The sequence below is a fragment of the Rhineura floridana genome, chromosome 10 (genome assembly GCF_030035675.1).
Source record: "Rhineura floridana isolate rRhiFlo1 chromosome 10, rRhiFlo1.hap2, whole genome shotgun sequence".
In the NCBI taxonomy this organism is placed as follows: Eukaryota; Metazoa; Chordata; class Lepidosauria; order Squamata; family Rhineuridae; genus Rhineura; species Rhineura floridana.
The window spans coordinates 10,792,655-10,818,457 of NC_084489.1; the positions used below are offsets into that span (position 1 = coordinate 10,792,655).

General features: G+C 41.6%; 1 protein-coding gene across 1 annotated transcript in view; it reads left to right on the forward strand.

Annotated features, from left to right (window-relative positions):
- AMPH (amphiphysin) overlaps window positions 1–25,803 on the forward strand; it is a 199,302-nt gene that overhangs the window by 97,911 nt on the left and 75,588 nt on the right. The window contains exons 6-7 of the mRNA XM_061585728.1: window positions 11,834–11,888; window positions 25,581–25,675. Coding sequence (XP_061441712.1) covers window positions 11,834–11,888; window positions 25,581–25,675 — 150 coding nt within the window. The remainder of the gene's footprint in view (window positions 1–11,833; window positions 11,889–25,580; window positions 25,676–25,803) is intronic.

Here is a 25,803-nt window from a genome sequence, read left to right on the forward strand (position 1 = left end):
AAATGCTGGAGCTAACTTTCAAACTTTGTCCCTTCCGGAAACTCTTGTTGTGTCAGTTTGTCTGCCATGGATCCCTTGCACATTTGCTATGGAACTCCTACATGTAACAGAGAATTCTGGGGAATGACCTCTATTCTTCATGTGGGATACTGGCCAAGCCTCTTTGGCTTCATTGTGACCCCACGTGGATTGTACTCTAGAACACAACACTCTCCTGTAAAGTACATTAATGGTAATCATGTTGTTCGGGGAAGTTTATCCACCACTACTGATAAACTTCTAAGGAACCCCAGGTTTGCTGCCCTTGGCTATTGTCCTGCAATGCAACTACTAACAAATCATTGTCCTTTTCCTACTTCTTAGGTGGACTGTAGAATTGCATGCAGTGACATTTTACAGTCATTTATTTTCTTAATTTCTTGCATTTGTAACCTGCTTGTCTTCCATCAGGGAATCCAAGGCAGTGTACATTTTTTTTAGTTCTTCATCTCATTAATTTCAATGTGTCAATGATCAATGGATGTTTCTAAGGTAACTCAGTTGTTTTAGCCTTGCTTGTGTTTTTCATCTGGAACAACCAGTAAAAATGTAAATTGTAGGAAAACCCCAGTATTTTAAATATGAGATGTTGTGTAACCTCCTCCAAAAAAGACAAGAGGCTGAAATAATCCATCTATGTGCTGAGGAGTGGGCTCCATGAAATCTATTAAAGGCAAGAAAGATTCTACATACATGATGTCCTCTTACGGATCAGGAACTGGCTAGGAAACAGAAAACGGAGAGTAGGAATAAATGGGCAGTTCTCCCAATGGAGGGATGTAGAAAGTGGAATTCCCCCAAGGATCGGTGTTGGGACTTGTGCTTTTTAACTTGACCATAAATGAATGAGAGTTGGGGTGAGCAGTGAGGTGGCCAAGTTTGCTGATGATACTATATTGTTCAGGGTCATTAAAACAAATAGGAATTGCAAAAAGTTCCAAAAAGACCTCTCCAGACTGAGTTGCAGGAGGGGAGAGCGTTGTTGCACTCAGGTCCTGCTTGCGGGCTTCCCATGGGCAACTGGTTGGCCAGTGTGAGAACAGGATGCTGGACCAGATGGGCCATTGGCCTGATCCAGCAGTCTCTTATGTTCTTATGCTCATGTTCCTTTAATTTAACTTAGTCTGCAACCCACTCACCTGGGAGTAAGCTGCACTGAACTCAATTGTACTTCTAAGTGGACATGTATAGGAGGGGTGGGGAACCTCGCTCAGGGGCTAAATGCGATTCTCCAGGCCTCTTTATGTGCCTGTGGTATTCTCCCCAGGCCGCACACCCTCCCCAGCCACACCCTTCTTTGCACAGGCCACAGCCCTCACTGGCTTTGCTTCACATCCTCCTTTTTTGCCTGTCTGCAATGTGTCTCTGAACTATGATAACATCTTGTTTGTCTGATGGAGGATAGAGAGGAGTGTGTGAGTGTGTTTAGAAACTAGGCTGCTGTACAAAGGTAAATTTTATATTTGCTGCTCCCTGCGCATTTGCCTCTGGCCCCACTCAACACTGGAATGTGGCCCCTGGAAGGGACTGTGGCTCTCTGGCTGAAAAAGATTCTCCCCCCCCCCAATATATAGGATTACGCTGTTAATTTCTACACCACCCTTCAACACTGGCATCTAAGTACCCTGATAACATAATAAAACATAACCATATATATATATATTAAATCTTATGTATAATCAATATGTAAGAGTGTCATCACACAGCCCCCATTGGAGGATCTGTAGTGCTGCATCACAATCCTGGGCCTGCATGAAGCCAGAGCATAGCCCCCATTGGAGGATTTGTAGCGTCTCATCGCAATCCTTGATTTGCATGAAGTCAGTGTCCGTGGGGTGGGGGAGCAAAAGAGGTTGCACAACAACAGTGGCTGTGGTGTGGGAGTGAAAAGGGAGGGACACCGACAGGAGAAAAGTGGTGGTTTAAAGCAATGAGAGAGGTATGAATAGATCGGGAAGGGAGGGACATTGAAGGGATTTTTTAAAAGTTTTAACAAGGAGAAATAGTTTCTGTGTTGTACCCATCCTTGCTAACACAGCAGAGCCTTTCCCAATTCCCTTCTTTCTGTGCTCAACCTCCTACTCATTCTACTCAACCCTCTGCAATTGTTTGAAACCACCATTTTTCTCAGTGTTCTTCAAGCCCTGCTTCACTCAAACCTCTGCCATTGTTGTAAACAGCCACTTTTCCCCTTGCAGTGTCACTCCTTTCTCTCTGTACTCAAACTTCTCCCTCTTCGTTTCTTCAGCTGTCTCATGTGAGAGAGAAAAAGATGCAGAGCCCTCAACTATCTGCCATAATACCTTCACACAATATATTTCACTTATGATACCATGTGTTGTCTTCAACATGAAGTTCCAGATTCAACATAGTAATTTAGAACTGATATTTTATTAACAAGCGGACACCCATCTATGTACAACATTCATCAACTGAACTTAACCTTCTCTAAATGAATAGGCTTACTCTTAAGATTCTATTCATCTTAAATATGAAAAAATGAAATGGACTGCCTTCAAGTCGATCCCGACTTATGGCGACCCTACGAATAGGGTTTTCTGGTAAGTGGTATTCAGAGGGGGTTTACCATTGCCTTCCTCTGAGGCTGAGAGGCAGTGACTAGCCCAAGGTCACCCAGTGAGCTTCATGGCTGTGTGGGGATTCAGACGCTGGTCTCCCAGATCGTAGTCCAGCACCTCAATCACTACAACAGTAACATATATCATCATGGTATGTGTGTGTAAAGGAGGCTACAGAATAGAAGAGGGGAGGAGGCATGGAAATGGGCATAGTCTGTGTACAAGTAGGAGGAGGAAGAAGTAGGGAAAGGGGATGAAGGTGAAAATTGGGTGGATGTGCAAAGTGGGCTGCAAAATAGGAGAGAAAGGAGAAGACATGGAAATGGGGGTGATCTGTGTGCAAGGGAGAGTTGAGAAAAGAGGGGGAGGGAGAAAAAAGGGGTGAAGGTGAAAATGGGGGTACAAAGGGGGTTGCAAGAAGAGGGAGTAGGAGGCATGGGAATGGGGGTAAAGATGAAAGTGGGGGTATGAAAGGGACTGCAGAATAAGAAGGGATGGTGGCTTCATAATTGGGTGGAAAATGAAAAGGGTTCTTAATAGTTGCAATGTGTGGGTGGAGAAAGATACAGGAGGTTACCATGGGGGTGGTCTGTGTGTAAGGGGAAGTTGCACAAAAGAAGGGGGAGGGGGCATGGACATGGGGTGAAAATGAAAACCGGGTGCAAAATGGAAGAGAAGTGGCTTCAGAAATGGGATTGGGAAGGTGAAAAGGGAGCTGAGTAGTTGCATGGGATAGGACAGGGAAGCTCTAGGGGGTTAATGTGTGTGTGGAGGTTGGTGAGTGGAGCAAGCAGAGGCACAGTCCCTAGTGTGTATGTGTCCTGAAACAACAGGAACAGCAATTATAGGCAACATAAAACTAGATCAAGAAATTTAAAAGGCCTTGGAGAATAAAAAGATATTTGACACTGCAAAAATAATATTGTAGGTGTCAGAGAAACCTCCTTAGGACATAAATTCCAAAGTCAGGGTGTCACAACCTAAAGTACCCACTTGTCCCCTGCCTCACCTCAGACTAACAATCCTTTTAAACTAATCACTGACTGTGGATACAGGTGCTCTGAACACAATAAATATGTGGAACTCTCACTCCATTTCTAGAAAGAGTAGCTGACACACACATCTCTTCATGTGTGGCACCTCCTTAAGATTCACATCTGCATGTGCAGGAGCGCATTGTGCACACTGGACTGTTCGCTGTGCTCTGATTAAAAGTAGCAGGTCCTAGTCCTCCTTACTCTGGGGCAGTAGCCTTGACTGTTGTGGAACTAACTATCACTTGAATAAAATTGTTTTCCAAACATGACAGTACTCAGGAGCATGAGAGGAGGTATGGGTAGGTAATCTATATTTGTATAATCTTTTGCCCCCTCGTTCTTAAGGAAATACTAGGTTGGGATGCAATAAGTAAGGCTGAAATTTGGATATGCACATTAAAATAGGAACAGAATGCCAGTAGAGCTTCACCGGCCAAAAGTCTGGAACTTCTATTATATAGCATGTCCTTTTAATTGCTATTTAGAGATCACCTGGGTCAAACTACATGCCTTTATTGACATGATTTTTTCTGGAAGGTTCTCCATCTTATTTCTTCAGAATCTTACTTGGTTTAACCCATCACAGCACTGTGAACAGAAATCTCTCCTAGGCCTATGAAACTGGCTTGCAAACTATACCAATAAATCATTCCAGAATGTATCACTTCACTCCTGTGTATTAAGGCTGATAGCTCAGGGATTGTGTTAATGAAATGAACAATGAAAAAGCTTGAGGCTAAAGCAGTAGCAGCACTTCTTGCATCAGAATCTAAAGCGGTAAGAGTCCTATATGGACACTCAATTCCCCCATGTGTTTAGAACTATGTGAGGGAGAGCAGGGGTGTTGTGCTGGCTAGTGCTACCCTCTGTCACATTCCCGTGCCCAATTCTGTGCTGTCCAACAAGGCAGAAGGTGAACATCTGCAGCAGGGAGCCTGTTGTGTTTGTGGAGGTGCTCTCTGTCTCTTTCTCTCTTTGCACAATTTAGGACCCAGATTGTGCCTCCATGATGGCAGCAAGCTCATGGCTGCAGACTTTTGCTCTCCGATACAGAGGAGCAGCGACGGAGACATGATGGAAGGGGAAGAGCCGGCTAGCACCTGAGAACACCTGAACTGGGCTAAGATTCTGATGTGTAATAACCCATATATTAAGAGAATGCTGGCTATAATAAGAATAGATACTGTAGACTTGTATTGTATATTCAACTGACTTCGTAGAGGGGAAGAAGTGAATTTGCCACTTTAAAAATACAGAGGTGGTGATTGTATATCTATTTAATACAGACATTTACAGAGCATAGTTTTTTCTGAGGCTACAGCCATCATTTTGCCTCAGAGCTAGTTAGGGACATGTTTTGCCTGAGGCAAATTTTTATGAAAGAGTCAGGTTTTGCATGTTTTTTTCTTGGGTAAAATGTCCATAGCTCTATTCTTAATTTGAATCCGTAGTGCCCTCCCTTTACCTCTCCCCTGAGTTTGTCTGTTCTAATTTTGCCAAATCCTATGGCTTTGATAGTCTTGCAAGGCCAGAGCCAAGAGAGGTAGCCAGTTGCTCTTGTGCTGATCTCATGCACGTAAGATGCTTGGCAACTGTCCAGTGCCACATAGTTCTCTGTGGCCTTGACATGAAGCCCCCAGCCCTTCCAGCTGTATCCTCTTATGACTTAATGCATTTCTATACAGAATTAACTCCGTAAAGGATGCAGCCTAAAAGGATTCTAATACTGCAATGGCACAGCTACTTATAAAGGCAAATACATATGATGGCTTGCTGCGAATCAAGATGGCTGTATAATCACTTTGCTCCTCTCCCCATGAGTCCTTAGGAATCATTTTAAAGCACTTTGATAGCTTTAATGTGTAACTCATGGAGGCAGCATATGGGGAATGTCCCATAGATCATTCAGTTGCTTGGAAAAGGATTTGATAGATTACTTCCCACTCCTGGATCGCCTAAGTGAGTTGGAGGAAAGCAGAAGTGAAACTGACATGGTGTGGGGAGGGAATAAAGCACAATGAAATACCAAAATGACAGACGAGTTGACAGCTGTCAGAGGCGATGAAGATGCGCGTTTCAGACAATTGAGAGTTGATTTGGCAGCTGATAGCACAAAAGCTATGGAGAAGCTATCGGGAAAGTGGGTTGATGCACTGAAACTGCTGGAAACTAAGATTTCTGAGGTACACGCTCGAAAACAGCTAATGAGGCCTTTGAAATGGTGACTGATCATGGCCTCCAGATTAAACTGCTGGAGGGTATGACAAAGGAGTTAAGGAATAAGCTGGCAAACCAGGAAAATAGACAGCATCATCAGAATCTTCATTTGAGAGGTTTTCCTGAATCGGAAGAGGGCAGATATATAATTTCTTTTATTCTGAACTGGCTGAAGGGACTTAACTTAGATTGTGATTTGAAACGGGAAGATATTGAGCAGGCCCATAGGTCTCTGGGGCAGCACTTGCAAAATGGTGGGCCACTGAAAAATATTATAATGAGATTTGAGATCTACCGAGTAAAGGAGCTTATATACCAAGCACTGAGGGGGCTCAATGAGGTGAAATATAAGTCAGAACCTATTCAAGTATATCAGGAGTTGAGCCTAGAAACACTCCTGCAAAGAGAAATTCTGAAAAGAAATCCTGAAAAGAAGTTGTTTACTGAAAGGCTCCACAGCAACGGGGTGAAATATAGATGGGGCTTCCCCTTTAAATTGCTAGTGAAGGACAATGGAAGAATTCTCTCAGCATTGTTGAGGTTAGAAGCAGTCTTGCTGCTGAAGATGCTGAATCTGGAAATGCCGGAGATGGGGCAAAGTAGAGGATGAAGAACAAGATGAGGAACCAGAATGGTCTGGGCAAGGGAAAAGAAAGAAGACGGCACGATCGCAGGAAGCAGCACGACTTGGTTGAATGGTTTATGGTTGGAATATTTGGCTAGTGAACATTCCATATCTACTACTAAGAAGAATGTTTGGACTTGATTATTGGATATTAATGTTTGCTGGCTGTTCAGTTTCTAGTTTCTTAAGGAAGTCAGATGCTCGGAGAGCGCGGAATACAATAAGATTCACAAGAGTTTAGAGCTTTTTATTTAAGGGAAGTTAATGTGGACACTCAATTAATGTTGTGTGTAAAAGGTCTTAGCTGGCAGTGTTGTTGTTTCAAGATGTTCGGTTTGACCCTCGAGGAAAACCTCCCCAGGGTACAAGGGTTGGAAACTCTCAGTATGTATAACTGTCTCCTCCTGGAAGAGGGGTTTGGGTTTGGGGTGGAGGGAGGTCTGGTTTGGTCTTAGTTTTAATATACAGTGGGACTGTGGGGAGAGGGTTCTTTAGGAGTCGGATGTGTTTTACAGGTAATTCTACAGTGATATCTGGAGTTGTTATCTGGAGTTGTTACTTTAAATGTTGGTGGGCTGGGCACCCCTATGAAAAGATCACAGGTTCAATCAGCTCTAAAGAGGGAACACCCACATATGGTGTTATTGCAAGAAATTTATCAATGAGTGGAGGGGGAAAAATCAGCTAAAGGGGGCATGGATCAAGGAACAGTTTTGCCTCCTGGGGTCTTCCAGATCCTGGGGAGTAGCCATCCTCATTAGCCAACAATATCCACTGAAAGTGTTGGACATTTTGAAAGATCCCCATGGCAGATATGTTTTCGTGGTGGTGGAATTAGATGGGTCAATGATAACGTTGGGATCAGTGTATTGCCCTAATAAGGGACAAATGGCATTTACTGTATGTCTGAGATAGTGGATACGTTGGACCGCTTCTGTCGGGGAGGTAGCGATAGGAGATGACTTTAATATGGTGACAGGCCCGAATCTAGATAGAAGCAAGGGGAAAGCAAAGGGAAGGGGGGATGAGATTGGGTGAGTTATTGGTAGAGCATAGTATTTGTGATATTTGACAGGAAAAGAATCCAGGAATGAAGGATTTTTCTTTCTGGGCCCCAGATATAAATCGTATTCACAGATAGATATGATCCTAATCACAGAAAGGTTGAAACATAAGGTTTAAGACATTTTCATGGGGGGCATTGGCATTTCCGACTATGCTCAAGTGAATTTGGATATTAGTTTGAGGGAGGAGCAACCTTGGATCTATGCTTGGAGATTGAGCACCACTTTGCTGTTTAAACAGGAGGTGGTTGACAGGCTCAGAAAGGAATTAGAGGAATACTGGGATATCAACAAAACTCCAGAGGTGAATTCAGAAACAGTTTGGGATACTATGGAGGCTATGGAAAGGGGACTATGTATTAAGGAGGCAAATATTTTGAAAAAACAGAGCAAACAGGCTAGGGTTGTATTGAAGGAGGCTGTTTTGAAGTTGGAGGAGAAGCACAAGAGAACAGGTAATAGTTGGGTTTATAGAAGGCTGGAGGGCAGAGTTGCAGCTTTTTGAAATTATCAAGATACAATGGCATATGTTAATCAACAGTACTGTGAATTTGGGAATAAAAGTTCCAAATTACTGGTGAGGGCTTTGAGGAAGAAAAAGCAGTGGAATTTTGTAACAGGAATTAAGGGAGGGTCTATCATGGTTCATTCTAAGACAAAGGAGGTCGTCAGGGCTTTTGCATCTTTTTATAAGAATTTGTATAGTTCTGACCAGCCAGGAGATCAGCTTATTGCAGATTATCTGGGAAGAGTGGGAGTAAGGGAGCTAGCTCTAGAGCATAGAAACTTCTTGAACCAACCCATTAGTGCAGAGGAGGTGGGTAATGTTATTAAGGACTTAATAAATAGAAAGTCGCCTGGCACTGATGGACTGGGTGTGGAATTGTTTTAAAATGTTTAAAGAGCTTTTAATTCTAGAATTAGTTCAGTTATTTAGTGGTATCTTCGAAGGGCAACTGGTCCCAGGGTCATGGAAACAGGCAATGTTAGTGGTACTTCTCAAGCTAGGGAAGGATTCCATGGCTCTGGCCTTTACTCTGGGCTTTGTTATCCAAAGTTTTGATTAATAGCTTAATTAAGTTTATTGTGGTATACGTTCATGAAGACCAGACAGGGTTTATTCCCAAAAGACAAATGGCAGATGCAGTGAGGACAGCATTGAATGTATTAAGATGGGGTTAAGCTCAAAAGCAACCAATGGCCCTCACCTCACTTGATATGTTTTAAAGTCTTTGATAGGGCGAGTGGAGGTTTTTGCTTTTTCTTTTGAAGAAAATGAATTTTGGAGAACATTTTTTGGGGGTGGTCCAGTAGATTTATTCAGACTTGACTGGGGTAGTGAGGATAAATGGTTTGATTCTGCTCCATTTGGGATCTTTAGAGGTACTAGACAAGGATGCCCAATGTCACCTGTCTTCTTCACATTGGTGGTGGAAATTTTGGCAGAGGCTATTAGGAAGCACACAGGGATAAAAGGGGTTGAGGTTAATGGGCAAGGTCAAGTAATGTTTGTTTGCAGATGCCATTTTACTTACCTTGAATGAGCTGCAAGCAGCCATAGGAAGAATTAAGGAAGTCTTAGTACAGTTCAAAATGGTGGCTGGGTTGAAAACCAATTGGGAGAAGTCCAAAATGCTTTGTGTAAACATCTCCAAAGAGGATCAGGAGTTTATGCATAGCCAGGTGAATATAAAAATGCAGCCAAGTTGCATCCCCATCTGGGGATCATCTTGACAAAGGATATTTGTCAACTTTGTAGAAAGAAGTTCAACCCTATGTTAAAGACACTGAGAAGGGACTTGAAGGTTTGGAGCAAAGGTCATCCATCATGGTTGGGGAGAATGTTGGCATTGAAAATGATGGTAGTACCTAAATTTCTGTTCTCATTCCAGCATTTACCAACTGAAATTCCTGAGCAATGTTTCAAACAATGGCAGAAACAGATTGATAATTTTGGAAATTTGGGGAAGAGGGCTAGGCTGGGCAAAAGAACCATGTTTAGGCAGAAGGTTAAAGGGAGGTTTAGTTTCCCGAATTGAGACTGTACTATGATGCGGCGCAGTTATGGCAAATGGTTGTAATAGTACAGAATGAGCAGGAGGTGAAATGGGTAAAAATGGAGCTGGAGAGTCGGGAGCCATCTCTGAGAACCCTTCCTTCGCTTTTTGGCAACTGTCCTGCATTCACTTAATAACCCTTTTCTGAGGGCCACGTTAAAGGTTCGAGGCGTTGGGTTAAGGGGTTTGCCCCTCCAGTGTCTCCCTTGCTTCCATTTCTGGACCATCCAGACTTTTGTTATAGTGACAGATATGGCCAAGTTCAGGGGATGGGAATCAAAACATATTTATAGGACAAGGGATTTGTTTGAAGAGGATCAACCGATCTCAGAAAGTAAACCGAGGGAGTCCCTGCAGGGAGTAAGAGTTACCTGGTTCCAGATTTGGCAAATCAGGTCTTTTACAAAGAGTTTATTGCCATCAGGGGCAGGGAGGCTCTCTCTTATAATATTTGAGCACATTTGTCTGAATCCAAAGGGGGAAAGGAAGGGTCTACTATCGAGGCTGTACAACTGGCTTATTTCAGAGGTGTGTGGAGACTTGCTCCTCTGAAAGCAGCTTGGGAAGATGATCTGAGGGTTCAGATATTGGAAGGAAACTGGAGTAGTATGTGGGAATGTTTACCACTGAGGGGCACCTTGGCCAAAATTCAGGAAGCCACACTCAAAGTGATGAATAGATGGTATCTGACCCTGGTGAGGCTGCACCGTATGCATGTAGAGATGTCACCTATATGTTGGAGGGGCTGCAATATGTGGGGTATGTATTTGCACATGTGGTGGGACTGTCCTCTTTGCAAGCAATGATTGGCTGCTACTGTGGTGAATTTTCTACAAAATAGTGAATTTTATACTGAGCCCAGAGTAAAGGCCAGAGCCATGGAATCCTTCCCTAGCTTGAGTTTTAATTGTTTTATGGTATTATGATTTATATTGTACTGCACCATTTTGCCATTCTGTGTTAAGCAGAATATAATTTTTTCATTAATAAATACATAAAACACCCAAGTCTGGAAAGCAACCTTCATTAACTATGGTGTGTGTGTGTGTGTGATTTCCCACTTTACAGATGGGCATTTCTTAATGTATGTGTGTTCTTGTATTATCAACGTTATTTTTCCCCCAAGAAGTCTTGCTTATTAAAATGTATACTTTGGTAGTAAGATCCTCAGGCAAAATTCTGACTTCAAATTGATGCCTTTGAATAGCTTCAAAGGAATAATTTAAAGGTTATCAGGCACCCAGCAGTGGGTCTGTAGACCTTTTGTAATTACACTGAATATTCGGTGTATCATGAACAAGAGCTTTTTGAATCTAAGGACCTCCTTAAGGATATTTGACAAGACCCAGAGCTTGGAAAAGTTACATTTTTTGAACTACAACTCCCATCAGCCCCAGCCAGCATGGCGCTGGCTGGGGCTGATGGGAGCTGTAGTTCAAAAAAGTAACTTTTCCAAGCTCTGGAAGACCTTCTTTCTTTTGTTAAAACTCCTTTGCTACAGGCAGATGGAATTCTTAACAGATGTCACTAACAGCACAGAGGATTTTCAGCGAATTCCTATTCCTTCCTCTTTGTTGCATGGAGTTTTGTATATATGGTTCTCACATTTGTCCTGGCTTATTTCTTGTCAGGGCTGAGCTATGGGCAGCTGTCAGAGTGGAGCCAGGAGTCAGGAACCAGGAGTTGTCTGGAGATCAAGCCAGGAGCCGGGTCCAATGGCAGGACAGACCCAGAGCACGGGAGATAATTGCTCCCCAGACAAAGAGCCGGCCCAAACAGGAAGCCTTTTGTAGCTCTTTGTGCCTAGGAAGGTTCATTGGCTAGCCTATTAGGGCCACTTCAGAACTTGACAATACTTTACTGCCCAGGAGGACACTCAGATTGCAGTCCTGATTGCTTATCACATGGGACAGCCATGTACAGAGCTGAAGGTTCTATATAAAAGCTATTTGTACAAACAGTATAGAATTGTTTCTGTGCTGTAGAAACCAGGTAAACACCTATTTCACTCATTGGATGTCTTCTGAAATTTGTCTTGTATTGGGAAAAAAAACCCAGCACTGCTTTTTGAATGTTTTTATGTAAAAACAAATGCTGCGTGTGTATAGCTAATTATTAAAGCAATGGGAATGCAGTTTCTTCTCTCAGATGGATCTGTGTTTGTTCCACTGTCTTGTGCATGCGATATGATATAGCTTCTTCAATTGTTTTTCAGGCAGAAGGGTCCAGACTCCAAAAAGAACTCCGAGGATATTTAGCTGCAATCAAAGGTAATTACAATGAAAATGCAACTCTTTCTGTGCAAATTTAGAAGTTCAAATGAATCAGCTGTTTCATTAATCTTATAGCAGATGCTGCGGTTGCCTCCAGACCGTTGCTTTTTCCAGCTGTCAGTGTTATCACAGATGAGAACACATTCAATTGGAGGAATGAGGCTTCTAGACTACATGGGCTGTCATGATCGGCATAATGGGAAGGGCCAATATTGTTCCTAAACAGCTCGACACCCATAACAAGAAACACCTCTTTAGTGAAGGGTTTTTTTTCCTGTTGGAGCAGTGGTCTCTCTTTCTGCCGCTGTTGCACTTAGCACCATCAGGGTGTGCACTTTGGGTAAAGTGTTATCAGCAACTGTATCCACATCTGCACTGTGCAGCAAAATAAAAACCAGGACTTACTCCAGGTATAGGGTTAGAAGAAGCAGGGCATAGCTTCCATCAATCTAGTAGCTAATTTAGAATAGAGTGTATGCAGTCTGCACTCAGATTCTTCTTCACCAAGTAAGTCAAGTATGAACAACATACAGGAAGACCTTCTCTGGTAGGGTAATGTGAAGAATCTTTTGCCCTGATTCACCTATTTGTGTGTTTGGGAGCTCCAAAATATATAGAGAGCTCCTCACCCATAATGCCCCATTCTTTTCAAGGGAGGAAACAGTTCTAGACATGTGTTTCTGTCCCAGAAAAACTGGTAGAAACTATTGTTAAAGATAAAATAACCAGGTACAGAAGTGTGAGCCTTGCTGAACACAACCAGCATGGCTTCTGCAAGGATAATTCCTGTCTCACTAATCTATTAGAGTTCCTTGAGAATGTCAGCAAGCATATAGAGATCATTTGATTGATAATGTGTACTTGGACTTTCTAAAAGCTTTTGACAAGGTACCTCACTAAAGACTCCTGAGTAAGCTTAGCAGTCATGGAATAAGAGGAGAGGTCTGGCTAGGAAACAGAAAGAAGAGAGCTGGAATAAATGGATAGTTCTCCCAGTAGAGGAATGTAGAAAGTGGAGTCCCCCAAGGATTGGTATTGAGACCTGTGCTGTTTAACTTGTTCATAAATGATCGAGAGTTAGTGGTCAAGTTTGCTGCTGATATGATATTGTTCAGAGTTGTTAAAAAGGGATTGCAAAGAGTTCCAAAAGGACCTCTCTAAACTGAGTGAATGCACAGTAAAAGTGTAAAAAGTAAAAGGTAAAGGGTGGTTTGCAAGTAGTCTGGTCCATAAAGGGGGATTAAGGCAAAAGCAAATGTTTTTTGTTTCTTGGCTTGGTTGTGGATTTGGATATTTCACAACAAGGTAGCTCGGGGATATAGTTGGGGGCTGTTTGTGCAGAAGGGAAAGAAGAATAGATCTTGGAAGGATCTGTAGATCTCAAGCTGGATCAAAAGAGACCTGCTAATTGATGTAAGATCCTAAGAACTCAGTCTGTTCTACAAGTTGCAAGTAGTTTTAGCAAGTAGGAAACATTTAGATAGGACAAGCTGGATGCCTTTATTATAATTTCATTACCTTTTTGCTCTTTTGGGATTTTTTTTCTGTGCATGTAACCATTCAGATGTTAAAGGGTAATTCCGTGAAAATGTCAGCCTACAGACCAATTTTCATTGTAGTCAGTATGTTCTATGTCATGTTAACTATAATTTCCCAAAGATTCATTATCTGGAAACAGTTTCCACTGCCCCCCTCATGGGACAATATGACTCAGAATTTCTCTATTTCCCCACCCCCAATTCTTCAGTTAAAGATCTCTCCAAGAAAATAGACAATAAATTAATGACCCTTTTTTGAAATTCACTAATAGGCAAAAATTCTTGTGGTTTAAGAACGTACCTATAGCCCACAGATATTTCTACCCAACTTTAAAAAGCAGGGAAATTGGGCAGCTATAGTGAATGCACCAGGGAAGCAGGAGACCTGACCTCCTCTCTGACATATTGTACTGCCCTACAATTTGTCAAAATGCAAACACAGTTGGTCTTTTACAGTCCAATCCACTTGCTGTGCAGCTTGGAAAAATTTGGTAAATTTTCTTAAATTAATTAAAAATCTGCCAGGCATTTTTTCAACTTTTAAACTGCAGACGATGAAGGTCAGTGTATGGGGCAAGGTCAGTAACAGAATTACAGGTACTCTGTGAACATGGCTGATTTTTAATGATTTTCAACAGATTATGAGAACTCTGATAGAAAAAAGTCCAAAAGGGCTCTGGGGTTTTTCCTCTCTCTTTTTAGACTTTGAACTCTCTATTCTCTCTGACTGTTTTGTGTATCACCATGAAAATCTAGAGGGCTGTTAAGCAAGCGTTTCTGCGTTCAGGACTAAAAGTTTTGTAAGGTTTTGTTTAGAAATGAGCTTAAGGGAAGCATCAGAATGGCATTGAGGGTATTTTCAATTTAACATTGCGGAATATGAAAAATCCATGCTGGCTATAGTATACAGCCACTCTCGTAGCTGTATAATGATAGTTTTGCTTTTCCATTTGGTAAACTGAGAAGGAATAAAATCAGATGAGCTTCCAACAATAAACTTACATTGGTTGTTTTATGTTGGTCACAAAAACACATACTTCCTCATCTTGAATACTGCGTCCAGTTCTGGTCTCCGCACTTCAAGAAGGATGCAGACAACTGGAACGGGTTCAGAGGAGGGCAACAAAGATGATCAGGGGACTGGAAACAAAGACCTATACGGAGAGACTGAAAGAACTGGCCATGCTTAGCCTTGTGAAGAGAAGACTGAGGGGAGATATAATTACACTCTTCAAGTACATGAAATGTTGTCACATAGAGGAGGGCCGGGATCTCTTCTCGATCGTCCCAGACTGCAGGACACGGAATAATGGGCTCAAGTTGCAGGAGGCCAGATTTCGACTGGACATCAGGAAAAACTTCCTAACTGTTAGAGCCATACGACAATGGGACCAATTACCTAGGGAGGTGGTGGGCTCTCCAACACTGGAGGCCTTCAAGAGGCAGCTGGACAGCCATCTGTTGGGAATGCTTTAATTTGGATTCCTGCATTGAGCAGGGGGTTGGGCTCGATGGCCTTGTAGGCCCCTTCCAACTCTACTATTCTATGATTCTATGGCTTTCCCCGCCCCCTCTGCAAATGAAAATAAATGTCTTTATGTTCCAACTTTATTCTCTTATTTGAGTTTGTTAGCATTAAGAAAATGTGATGAGATGCATGAAAAATGCATTTACATCCAACAGTTCTTGTGACCAACATATCACCACAATGTGCAGCTTACATGGCATAAATGTGTTGTTGTGTGTGTCATTTAAACCCCCTTTTAGGACTGTCATAATTCTTTCCCTGATAATATAATAATTATTAGACCTATTATTTGTACAATACCATCAGCATAGGACACCTTACAGAGTTTTACAAAAAGAGACCAGTCCCTGCCCTCAAGAAGCATACAATATGAGAGATAAGTCAGTCAAGGGGAGGTTAGACATTTGTTAATAACCTCAACCTGGGTGTGGTTTTAGAAAAATGAATTGATGTTTCTCTACTACATATAGCACCACCCCCGTTCTTGAAATGTGGAAGTGTTTACTAGCTTCCTTTCAGATGTATCAATGAGGCAGGCCCATCCTGATTGGCTCTTCCTAGTAGGACAAGTAGGTGGACTCATCTACAGATATAAAAATTCACCCCAGGGGCCACCAGAGACCTTGTGCCTTGCCTCCAGGTAAGAGGTCAACCCTGAGAGTGTAGTTCACTAAGTCTTGTTGTCTCTGTCTGTGGTTTTATCAACCCCATACTGCCATGGGGAGCTTAGGCTATTTGGTGGAGGCAGTCAGGGAAAAATAAGGACATCCACCTGGTGGCAGTGGAAAGGTCACAGAAAGGGAAGAGCAAACAAGAGGGGAACACTCTGTTTGGGCCAGTCTCCCTTCCTCACATTTGCCAAGTTGTAGCTGGGGACCTATGAGATGTTGTGAGTTTACTTGGGCTCCTAGATTTGGGTAGTTGTGTACATTTGTGCCTTGGTAACATCCAGATTGGCATGCTGATCCCCACCTTGGTAACATCCAGATTGGCATGCTGATCCCCAGGTCATCTTGATTGCCTGCCCATTCATACACTTATGTCTACTTTTGGTAATATGTGGTAACTTTTGGTAACATATCAATGGCTCTCTCCAGTATCAGAGGGATGCTAAAATAACCCATGCTCGTCCCCAGTGACTTTCTTGGTCATTTTTAATTGATGTTTGTTAACTTATATTTAATAATTTTATGGTTTTTAAGTGTCATTAGCCTTGGATTGTTAGATGAAGGGTAGGTTTATAAATGGATGAAATAAATAAATAAATAAATACAATATTTTTTTTTTCAATAATTTTTATTCAGATTTTCATAAAACATACAAGACGAAATCATAAAACATTCAAAGACAAAAAACAAAATCAAAAATAGTTAAACAAAAAGAAAAAAAGGACTTCCGGGAAGGGTGACTTAGCCTGTGCCTGCTTTTGAGACGGGCTCCTGCCTCAAAAGAAGCTTATTCAGATATATCAGTCAGTTTTTTTTTTTTTTGACTGATTAAACTTCTCCCGGGTAGGGAGAAACGAAGAGATTAACCTCAAAGCCTATTTTTGTTGGGACGACCAGATCTCATTAATTTATGGGACGAGGTCCAGCCGACGAAGGTGGGACGGATTTTCAACAACAAGCTCTATCTGATAAAGCGAACGTTCATCTTATCTTCTAAGAGAGAACGCACTAACAGGCAAGCACCCTTCTTTCTATATTTTTCTTTTACTTGACTTAAATTGTTGCTGTTTAAAAGAGATTTGCCAGATTGATCGGTTTTTGACATCTCACTGGGGAGCCATAACTTCTCTCTGCTACTCACTAATTAATAGCTTATCTCTGTTTTTGTTGCAAAAAGCTGTCCTGGATTTGCATTCTAAAGATATACACAGAAGAGGGATTTCTATTCCAGATTTTTATTTTGAAGAATATTATATTGTCTGAGACTACTCTCTTTTTGGTCTATTTTATTTTGACGAATCTGTTTCCTGACGACCGCCATTAATTGTTTCGATCCTGGGAACTGCATTTTGTTTACTTAAGCATGGAGAGATAAGGCTGTCTGCTCTGTTTATACTGTGATGTCACCAAGTTTGGAGTATTAACCCAATTGTTGCTGAAATAAGAAGTGGTTTTCCTATATTTTTCTTTTAAAATGGCAATTAAGAAAGTGGCTGAGAATCTGGAAATAACTATGTTTCAGAAAATAATGGATGAGATTGAGATAACGAAACAAAACCTGCGACAGGGTTGTAAGGAGCTGAAAATTGAATTGAGTAAAATGAAGCAGGAGATTAAAGATATAGGGGTCCCTGTGAGAGAGGTGACCCTGGAAGGGGTCCCTGTGAGAGAGGAGACCCCGGAGATTGGAACAAACGTGGAACAGGAAAAAGATTTGGAGTCTATGGACTTTAGAAACAAAATCTATTGTTTGGAGACACAGGAGATTAAAGACATAGGGGTCCTTGTGAGAGAGGAGACCCTGGAGACTGGAACAGGGGTCCCTGTGAGAGAGGAGACCCTGGAGACTGGAACAGGGGTCCCTGTGAGAGAGGAGATCCCGGAGATTGGAACAAACGTGGAACAGGAACAAGATTTGGAGTCTATGGACTTTAGAAATAAAATCTATTGTTTGGAACTCAATGTTATCTCTGAAGAAATTAATGAAGATTTTAGAGATAAAGTTATCAATGGCATGGATAATCTTCTGGACTGGAATGATGTGATGGAGCCCAATATAGAGAAAATCTATGGAATTAACTGCAGCCATGTGACAATGGAAAAACTTTCAAGAGATGACCCAGTGTATTTTGAAAAAAAGAACAGAGATATGATTTTACAGCAGTATTTCAGCAACCTATTCAGAATGGATGGCAAGAAAATATTTGGGATAGAGGTAATTCCCATCAGACTCTTACTATATGACTATGGCTTTGACAGCAAGATTATTATGGAATACTGATAATGGAAGATTGGATACTGAAATTACTGGACTTAACAAGACTACTGAAGATGGAAGATGGAAAATGGAACTAATAGGGATAATAGAACAATGGCTACTGAAATTACTGAACCTAACAGATTCTGATGTGATGGATTAATTGAAATGTTTATTTTGACTATGGTTATGACAATAAGATTATCATAATTAGTAATGAGATGGATTAATCGATATGCTTATCTGGAAAAAAAAATTGATAGATATATTTCTTAAAGAATTGAAACCTCTCTTTGACTTTTTGTGGAAAGAATAAAGTAATGTTTATGAGATTTGATGATTAAGTAAGATAACTACTGGAGGAAAGTGATTTTATAATATGACTTAAGAGACAGGATTGTTATATATTATAGACTTATAACTGATTTGATCTTTGACAAATGGGAAGTCAATATTTTACTCTTTATTTTTTATTTTTGTTTTTTTTTTCTTTTTTTCTTTTTGTTTAACTATTTTTGATTTTGTTTTTTGTCTTTGAATGTTTTATGATTTCATCTAATAAATACAATATTTTTAAGGGCTCGTAGTTTGTGAACACTTGTTAATTTTAATACCCGAAAGGTCATGGTCTCCTAAATATGGCCTTTAGATTCCATCTTTGCTTAGATGCTTTTCTGGTTGTTTTGTGAGGAGGAGGTAAATGAGGTGTAGACACTGTCCCAACTTCTAGTTTTGATTTGGGAAAGGTGTTTGTGTAAAGATCTGATGGGAAATTTAATGTGTGTTCAAATAACTATTGTACTGCTGTCTGGTTTTTAACAGACATTTTATTTTGATTGGTCTACTTCTCGTGCCACCTTACCTCTAATGCTGTATCCTAGAGAATCACGACTACCATTCTGAATAATTATACTGGGCTAATGGTCTGACTTGGTGTAAAGCAGCTTTTTATGTTCTTTTACTTCCTGCCTTGAGATCTGACCATAAATATTTCTAGTTTCTGCTTATTAAATTGAGTGATTCTGTTAATTAGCTACAAATTATACTGTTTCAGTAATTGATTCTAAATATTAATTGCTTGTTCTTTCATGCATGGTACTGGCTTCCCTCTGAACTTGTTTCATTTAATTCTAGCTCTATGGCAGCAATGAAAAGAAACCAGAGCAAAGAACTTAATTTAACTATTCTGTTGCAGATTTGATACCCTCGCCCCGTTTTTGCACATAGTACCAGGGTGTACTCTCTATAAGTTCCTTTGTAAGATGAGCTATATAATTTCACAATTTTTTGTTCAGTTTATATTGTCTCTGGTTGCTGTTTTATTATGGATATTATGTAATTTTATATTTAACTTGTTGATTTATATTTCATTTTCATAACTGTAAAAGGCTTTTAAGGCTACAGAGTCACCAAAAAGTGTTATATATGTGGTGGTGGAGATGATGATACTACTAAGGCAATTTCACACCCTCTTAAATTAATGGTACTTTTCTGGAAGACTTGCACCTAAATACTCTTGCCTATACATGTACACAAAACATAGTGGTTTTCTCGACTTGCATAGAAATAGTGTGATTGCCTTTGAATGAGTGGACTGCCTTCACATCGATCCCGACTTATGGCGACTCTATGAATAGGGTATTCATGGTAAGCCCTTAACGGCATCGGACCGCAATATCTGATGGAACGCCTCTATCGCTATGTACCTACCCGTTCACTGCGCTCGACATCTAAGGCCCTTCTCCGGGTCCCAACTCATAGGGAGGCCCGGAGAACAACAATTAGATCTAGGGCCTTTTCAGTGGCGGCCCCCGAATTATGGAATGCCCTCCCAGATGAGATACGCCTGGCGCCTTCTTTGTTATCGTTTTGGCGCCAGGTAAAAACCTGCCTCTTCGCCCAGGCATTTTAAGTTTAGATTTAATTTTATTTTAAATTTAACTGTAATTGTATTTTTATTTTAATTTGTATTCTAATTTTGTTTTTAAATATGTTTTATTGTATGCTGTAATCCACACTTGTTCGTTTTTAAATGTGGTTTTATCTTGCTGTACACCGCCCTGAGAGCTCGTTGCTATAGGGCGGTTGAAAAGCGTAATAAAATAAATAAATAAATAAATAAATAAGCGGTATTCAGAGGGGGTTTACCATTGCCTCCCTCTGAAGCTAGTCCTCCCCACCTGGCTAGAGCCTGCTCAGCTTACCATGCCTGTACAAGCCAGCCCCTTCCTTGTCTGCAACTGCCAGCTGGGGGGCAATTGGGCTCTTTGGGACTAGGCAGCTTGCTCACGGCTGCACAGGTGGCAGGGCACGTAACCCCTGAGCCACTCACTGTGGGGGTGATCTTTAGCTGGCCCTTGACACCCAGGAGACATGAGCGGGGATTGGAACTCACAGACTCTGGACTCCCAGGCAGGCTCTCCTCCCTACTGTGCATTTAGCTTTAGACAAATAAGTGCAATTTCCAATTTCTGTCATAAAATTCCTGTAATCCATTGATAACTCTCAGACACATCCAGTAGTGTAGTGGTAAATTCAGAAGTGCAGGGTCCTTTCATGATAGTCACAGCTACACCCTTTCCCATTCTTTTCTTTTCCTTCTTTTTTTGCTGTTGGGCTGAGAATGAGATCCTTCTTAATGCAGACTTCCCTAGAAGCCAATAAGCATGAAAGGGGAGAGTGTTAGCTGCTGAGAAGTGTCTTCTCGGTGGCTAACTTGCCTCCTTTCATTCTGATTGGCTCCAGATCAGCAGGAAGCATGTTAGAAGACTCTTCTCAGGGGCTAACACACTATCCTGTCATGCTGATTGGCTCATAGGATGCTTTGGGACGGTGCTCCCAAAAAAGTAAGGGGCCTAAGACCCCCTGAGTCCCCAGATGACTACACCACTGAACACATCATGATTGTCCCACCTCCCCTTCAGTTTGTCCCTTCTCCTGGTCAACCATTGTTCCAAGACTTTATTATAGTAATACAGGAAATTAGTTGTAGAATAAAATGTAGTCAGAGGCTCCCATACGGTCACCTCAAGGATTGGGCAGGGCCAATAGTCAAGACCCAACAAATTGTCTGGGTGTTCTGCACAGTATCAGTCTGGACTGTTTTGTCCAACTGACAGGCTCTGTGTAATACCCTCTGGGAGTGTGTGGTCTCCAGCCTGGATAAATCATGCATTTCTCTTGGGGGGTGTACATGAGGCTGTCACTTTTTGTGTGGTCATGATAGCTTGAAAAAGGCTGCCATAGTCACACAAATCGCACCAATCATGTGTACAGCCCCCACATGGAAGCAGCATTCATTCCAAGAAACCATTAGATAGGGACTGTTCACACTGCAGAAAGTCAGTATCTTGACTTTTTGGGTTTGGCATTGGTAACCTCAAGACTGGATTACTGCAATGCACTCTATTTGGGGCTTCCCTTGGGCTTAATCCAGAAGCTGCCCTGGTGCAGAATGTAGCAGCTAGGTTGTTGACTGGGACACCCCGTCGACACCATACAGCACTTTTGCTGAAGGAGTTGCACTGGGTGTCAATATGCTGCCAGGTACAGTTCAAGGTTTTGCTTTTAGCATTTAAAGTCCCATTTGGGACCAGGATATCTAAAGTAATACCTCACCCAATATATCCCTGCTCAGCAACTGGGCTCCTCAGAGAGTACCATAAGCCCCAGGGGTGCACTTACCTGTCCTTGAAACTGGGCTTTTAGTGTTGCAGTTTACCAGATAAAATCAGACAGGCACCTAACATGATAATGTTTAGGCACCTACTGAACACATTTTTTTGTTTAGGAAGGCTTTCTCTGAGGTGTAACCTAGACATTTATAGACTATCAACTTTATATCTGATGAAATTGTTTTGTAGTTTTTAGAATGTGGATGTTTTGAAAGATGCTTTAAAGATGTTTTTAGTGTTTTATTACTTGTTTGCTGTCCTGGGCTCCTTCTGGGAGGAAGGAAGGGATATAAATTTAATAAATAAATAATAATTTATATGGATGGCCTTATTGCATTTAGAGTTTGTTGGATTGATTTTATGGTTTTCAGAGTTTGTTTGCATGCTTTATTCTGTTTTTAGCTTGTACACCACTTTGATGGCTTAATGCTGTGAAGTGGTCTGTAAATTTGGATGATGATGATGATGATACATTTGTTGCTTTCTCTATTGGAGAAGTAAATCTGAAGCGGCCCAGCTTCACCCATATGTTTATTTTGCAAAACATTCTTTCTGGCTGTGGTTGAGCTAAGTTTTGATTTTGCTTGAGTGATCCAAAGAAATGCATTTCATTGTTGTAGGTTGAATATTTAGTCTGCTCTAGGGCTGAAGGGTTCCTGCTTAGAATGGGTCAGGCATGAACAGTGTTGCTGTTATCATGTGTGGTGAGGGATTTTTTTAGCATCTGAGTAGTGCCACTATAATATGTTTTTGTTCAGTCATGCTTTATCGTTTCTGTTCTTACCATCTGCACTGATTAGTTTGCAGCAATGTGAAAAATGGATCCTCCCTAGGGAGGAGAGCATGATGAAAATCATCCTCATTTTGATTTACACTGCTGCACTCATTCTGAAAGGGAAGAAAGTTCTTTATATCTATGCAGCTCTGCAGTAAATGGTCTTTAACTTGTTATAGCTTCTCTGTGACCATGTACAGACACTTATTCAGATACTTGAAGGCAGAATGGTGGAGACCTTATTTTTTCTGGCCAGCTGTGGTACCTGGTCAAAACGGTTTTTCAGGGGTCAACCCTATCGTTAGGCAGAGTGCAGCAGCTGCCTCAGGCAGCAGAGGTGCTATAATAACATGGCCAGCCTTGGTTTCTATATGAGGATGTACCCCAACCTCAAGCAGTAAAATGTATTGGTCCAGCACTGTTTTTGAAGTACCACAAAAGTGATTGTCTGGGCATGTCTGCATTATTTACTACATCTATAGACTGCCTTTCTGCCAAAGATCTCAAGCACTTAAAGTTAAATTGATATAATTATACTAATGTACTCTTGCAGCTTTCCCCCCAAAGGATCTTGAGAACTGGCTTTATCTGGCCCCACTCCATTGTCTCACCCATTTATCAAAATCTCTTGAGTAGGGTTCCCAAGTGCCCAATGGTGGGCAAAAGGTGTTGCCAGCCCTATGCTTGGCGCTCTGAGAAGAGTGGAGCATAGGGTTGGCAAAGTGCTCCTTTCTCCCCTCCCCATTAGTTGATGGGGGTTAGAAAGAAGCCTGCTTTTTGCAGACATTGGCTGCAAGTGGGACTTTTCCTGCATGTAACCAATGCCTGCAAAAATAAAAGTGGCTCTTTTTGACTGTGCATACCTACCTGCTGAGAATAGGCACATATAGCCAATGCAGAATTGAACCCTGCTCTCCTGCCCATTGTCAGCTGATTGTCAGTTGCCATGCTTTGGGGAAAAGGCTTTGCAGGCCAACCTGGATACCCTGGCAGGCCAAGATTGGCCTGCGATCCAGAAGTTCCCCCTCCTGAGGTAATGGGGGCATTTGGGGGTATATATCCACACTTCCTCCTTAAATTGAATTGTACCACATAAGGATGAAACTATGCATTATCTCAGCTGACACATGTTTCCAAATCATTGTTTGCTGAGAGAATGTGGATGCAAGATTAGGGCACACGTAGGGAAGAATCGGTGTATGGAAGAGAGAGGAACGTTTCATCTTTCCCACCAGGGCTGTGGAGTCGGTATGTCAAACCTTCGACTCTGACTCCAACTCCTCTATTTTTCTACTGTCCGACTCCGACTCCTTCATAAATGGCAAATGTATATTAATTTTTATACTGTCTGACTCTGACTCTGACTCCTTCATAAATGGCAAATATATATTAATGTATTAATATTACTAAATTAATATTAAAATATTAATTTTATTTTGAAGTCGGAGTCAGTACATTTCTACCATCTCCGACTCCACCCAAAATTGCTTCCAACTCATCAACTCTGACTCCGACTCCACAGCCCTGCTTCCCACGTTTGCCAATTCTTTCTTGCAATGCCTCCACCCAAACTCTTTTCTTCCCCAGCCAGCTCATTTCTGGTTCAGAACCTGGACGGAGAAATAAGCCAGTTTTAAAATGGCCTTGGGGAGTCTGTGCAGGGAAGAACTAGAACGTAGGGAAGGGTTGACTGGCCAGGAAAAAGAGGGCTGGGCTTCTGCACCTTTAAGAGTTGTGTGGAAGAGTTGTGTAGAAGAGGTGTAGTTTGTCCTGCAAGCTGAAATGGAAATGGACTTCCTACAAGTCGATCCCGACTTATGGCGACCCTATGAATAGGGTTTTCATGGTAAGCGGTATTCAGAGGGGGTTTACCATTGCCTCCCTCTGAGGCTGGTCCTCCCCAGCTGGCTAGGGCCTGCTCAGCTTGCCACAGCTGCACAAGCAGTTTTTTAAAAAAAAAACACCTTTTTTTCTAAATATGGTTTTTTAAACTCTTTTTATTTAATGTTTTTAAATCTTTTTAAAAATGTTTTTAAAGTTGTTTTGTTTTAATGTATTTTAAGATATGTTTTTATGATGTTTTAAAGTGTTTTTCTTTGCTGCCCTGGGCTCTTGCTGGGAGGAAGGGCAGGATATAAATCAAATAATGAATAAATGAATAAAGCCTGCCCCTTCCTTGTCTGCAACTGCCAGCTGGGGGGCAACGGGCTCCTTGGGACTATACAGCTTCCCACGGCTGCACAGGTGGCAGGGCTCGCTGGGGGGTGATCTTTAGCTGGCCCTTGACACCCAGGAAACACAAGTGGGGATTTGAACTCACAGACTCTGGACTCCCAGCCAGGCTGTCCTCCCCACTGTGCTATACCAGCTGCTATACCTGCTGAAATCCCCTCTTCAGCACAGCCATTAAAGGTGCAGAAGCCCTGCCTTCTTTTTCATCCGGACACCCTGGAGTAGGGTCAAGCACCCCTTTCAACCGGCTGTGTTTGCCACTCCCCATCCCCCCATTAATGTTATGAGGGAATCAGAGTTTGGAACCCTGTTTCCCTTGTCAAATCCTCTGTTCTGTGCCAACCATCATTAGTAGAAAACCCTAAGGCATATTTCGCCAACCTGGTGCCTCACAGATGTTTTGTACTGTAAATCCCAGTCTGCACAGCCAGTCTCTAGATGGCACAAGGTTAGCAAAGGATATCAGATGAAGTGAGTGGGTTTCTTTTGAGCTTTCCCAACCTATTCCTTTCTGGTGCTCTGTCAATAATAGCAAAAAGAAAGGCTTTTTGCCCCTTGATCATACCCAGAGCCTGAGGAGATTAAGGTTCCATGTGTGCAGTCCAGAAAATGTCAGGGACAGCAGTTTTCTGTAAAATAAGCAACACTATATTGAGAAAAAGTGAAGCTTTTGTCAGAGTTACTTTGGAGACATATCCAAGACAAAACAGATGCACTTAAGTGATAAAGATTTTGTATGAGGAGTGAGAGGCTGGGTGGGGGCTGGCGAGAGTCCCAAGCAAAAAAGGCATGATCAGTTTATTTTTACTACACTATTGGTAATTTTTTTAGAAATGTATGATGTTTTTAAAATATGTGAGTGATAATCAGAGATGGATCTTTAACCTTATTTCATGTATACCAAGTTTACATGATTATTGACTTCAGCAATGGCAGTTGCTAAGCTAGATCAAATGACAGTCCATCTGTGACATAAGCAGTTGTCAACAATGGGTTCTTTGTGCTCAAATATTCTAGGCATGCAAGATGCTTCAAAGAAGCTTACAGAGTCTCTACATGAAGTATATGAGCCAGACTGGTATGGACGGGACGATGTAAAAATAGTTGGAGAGGTAAGAATGTACTTATGTAAGAAATTATTTATCCTTGTAATCCCACTTTTCTGTTTAAGGAGGAGTCCCAAGGTAGCTAACAACAAACACAAAACATAAGAAAAATACTCCTAATGATTAGTAAAATC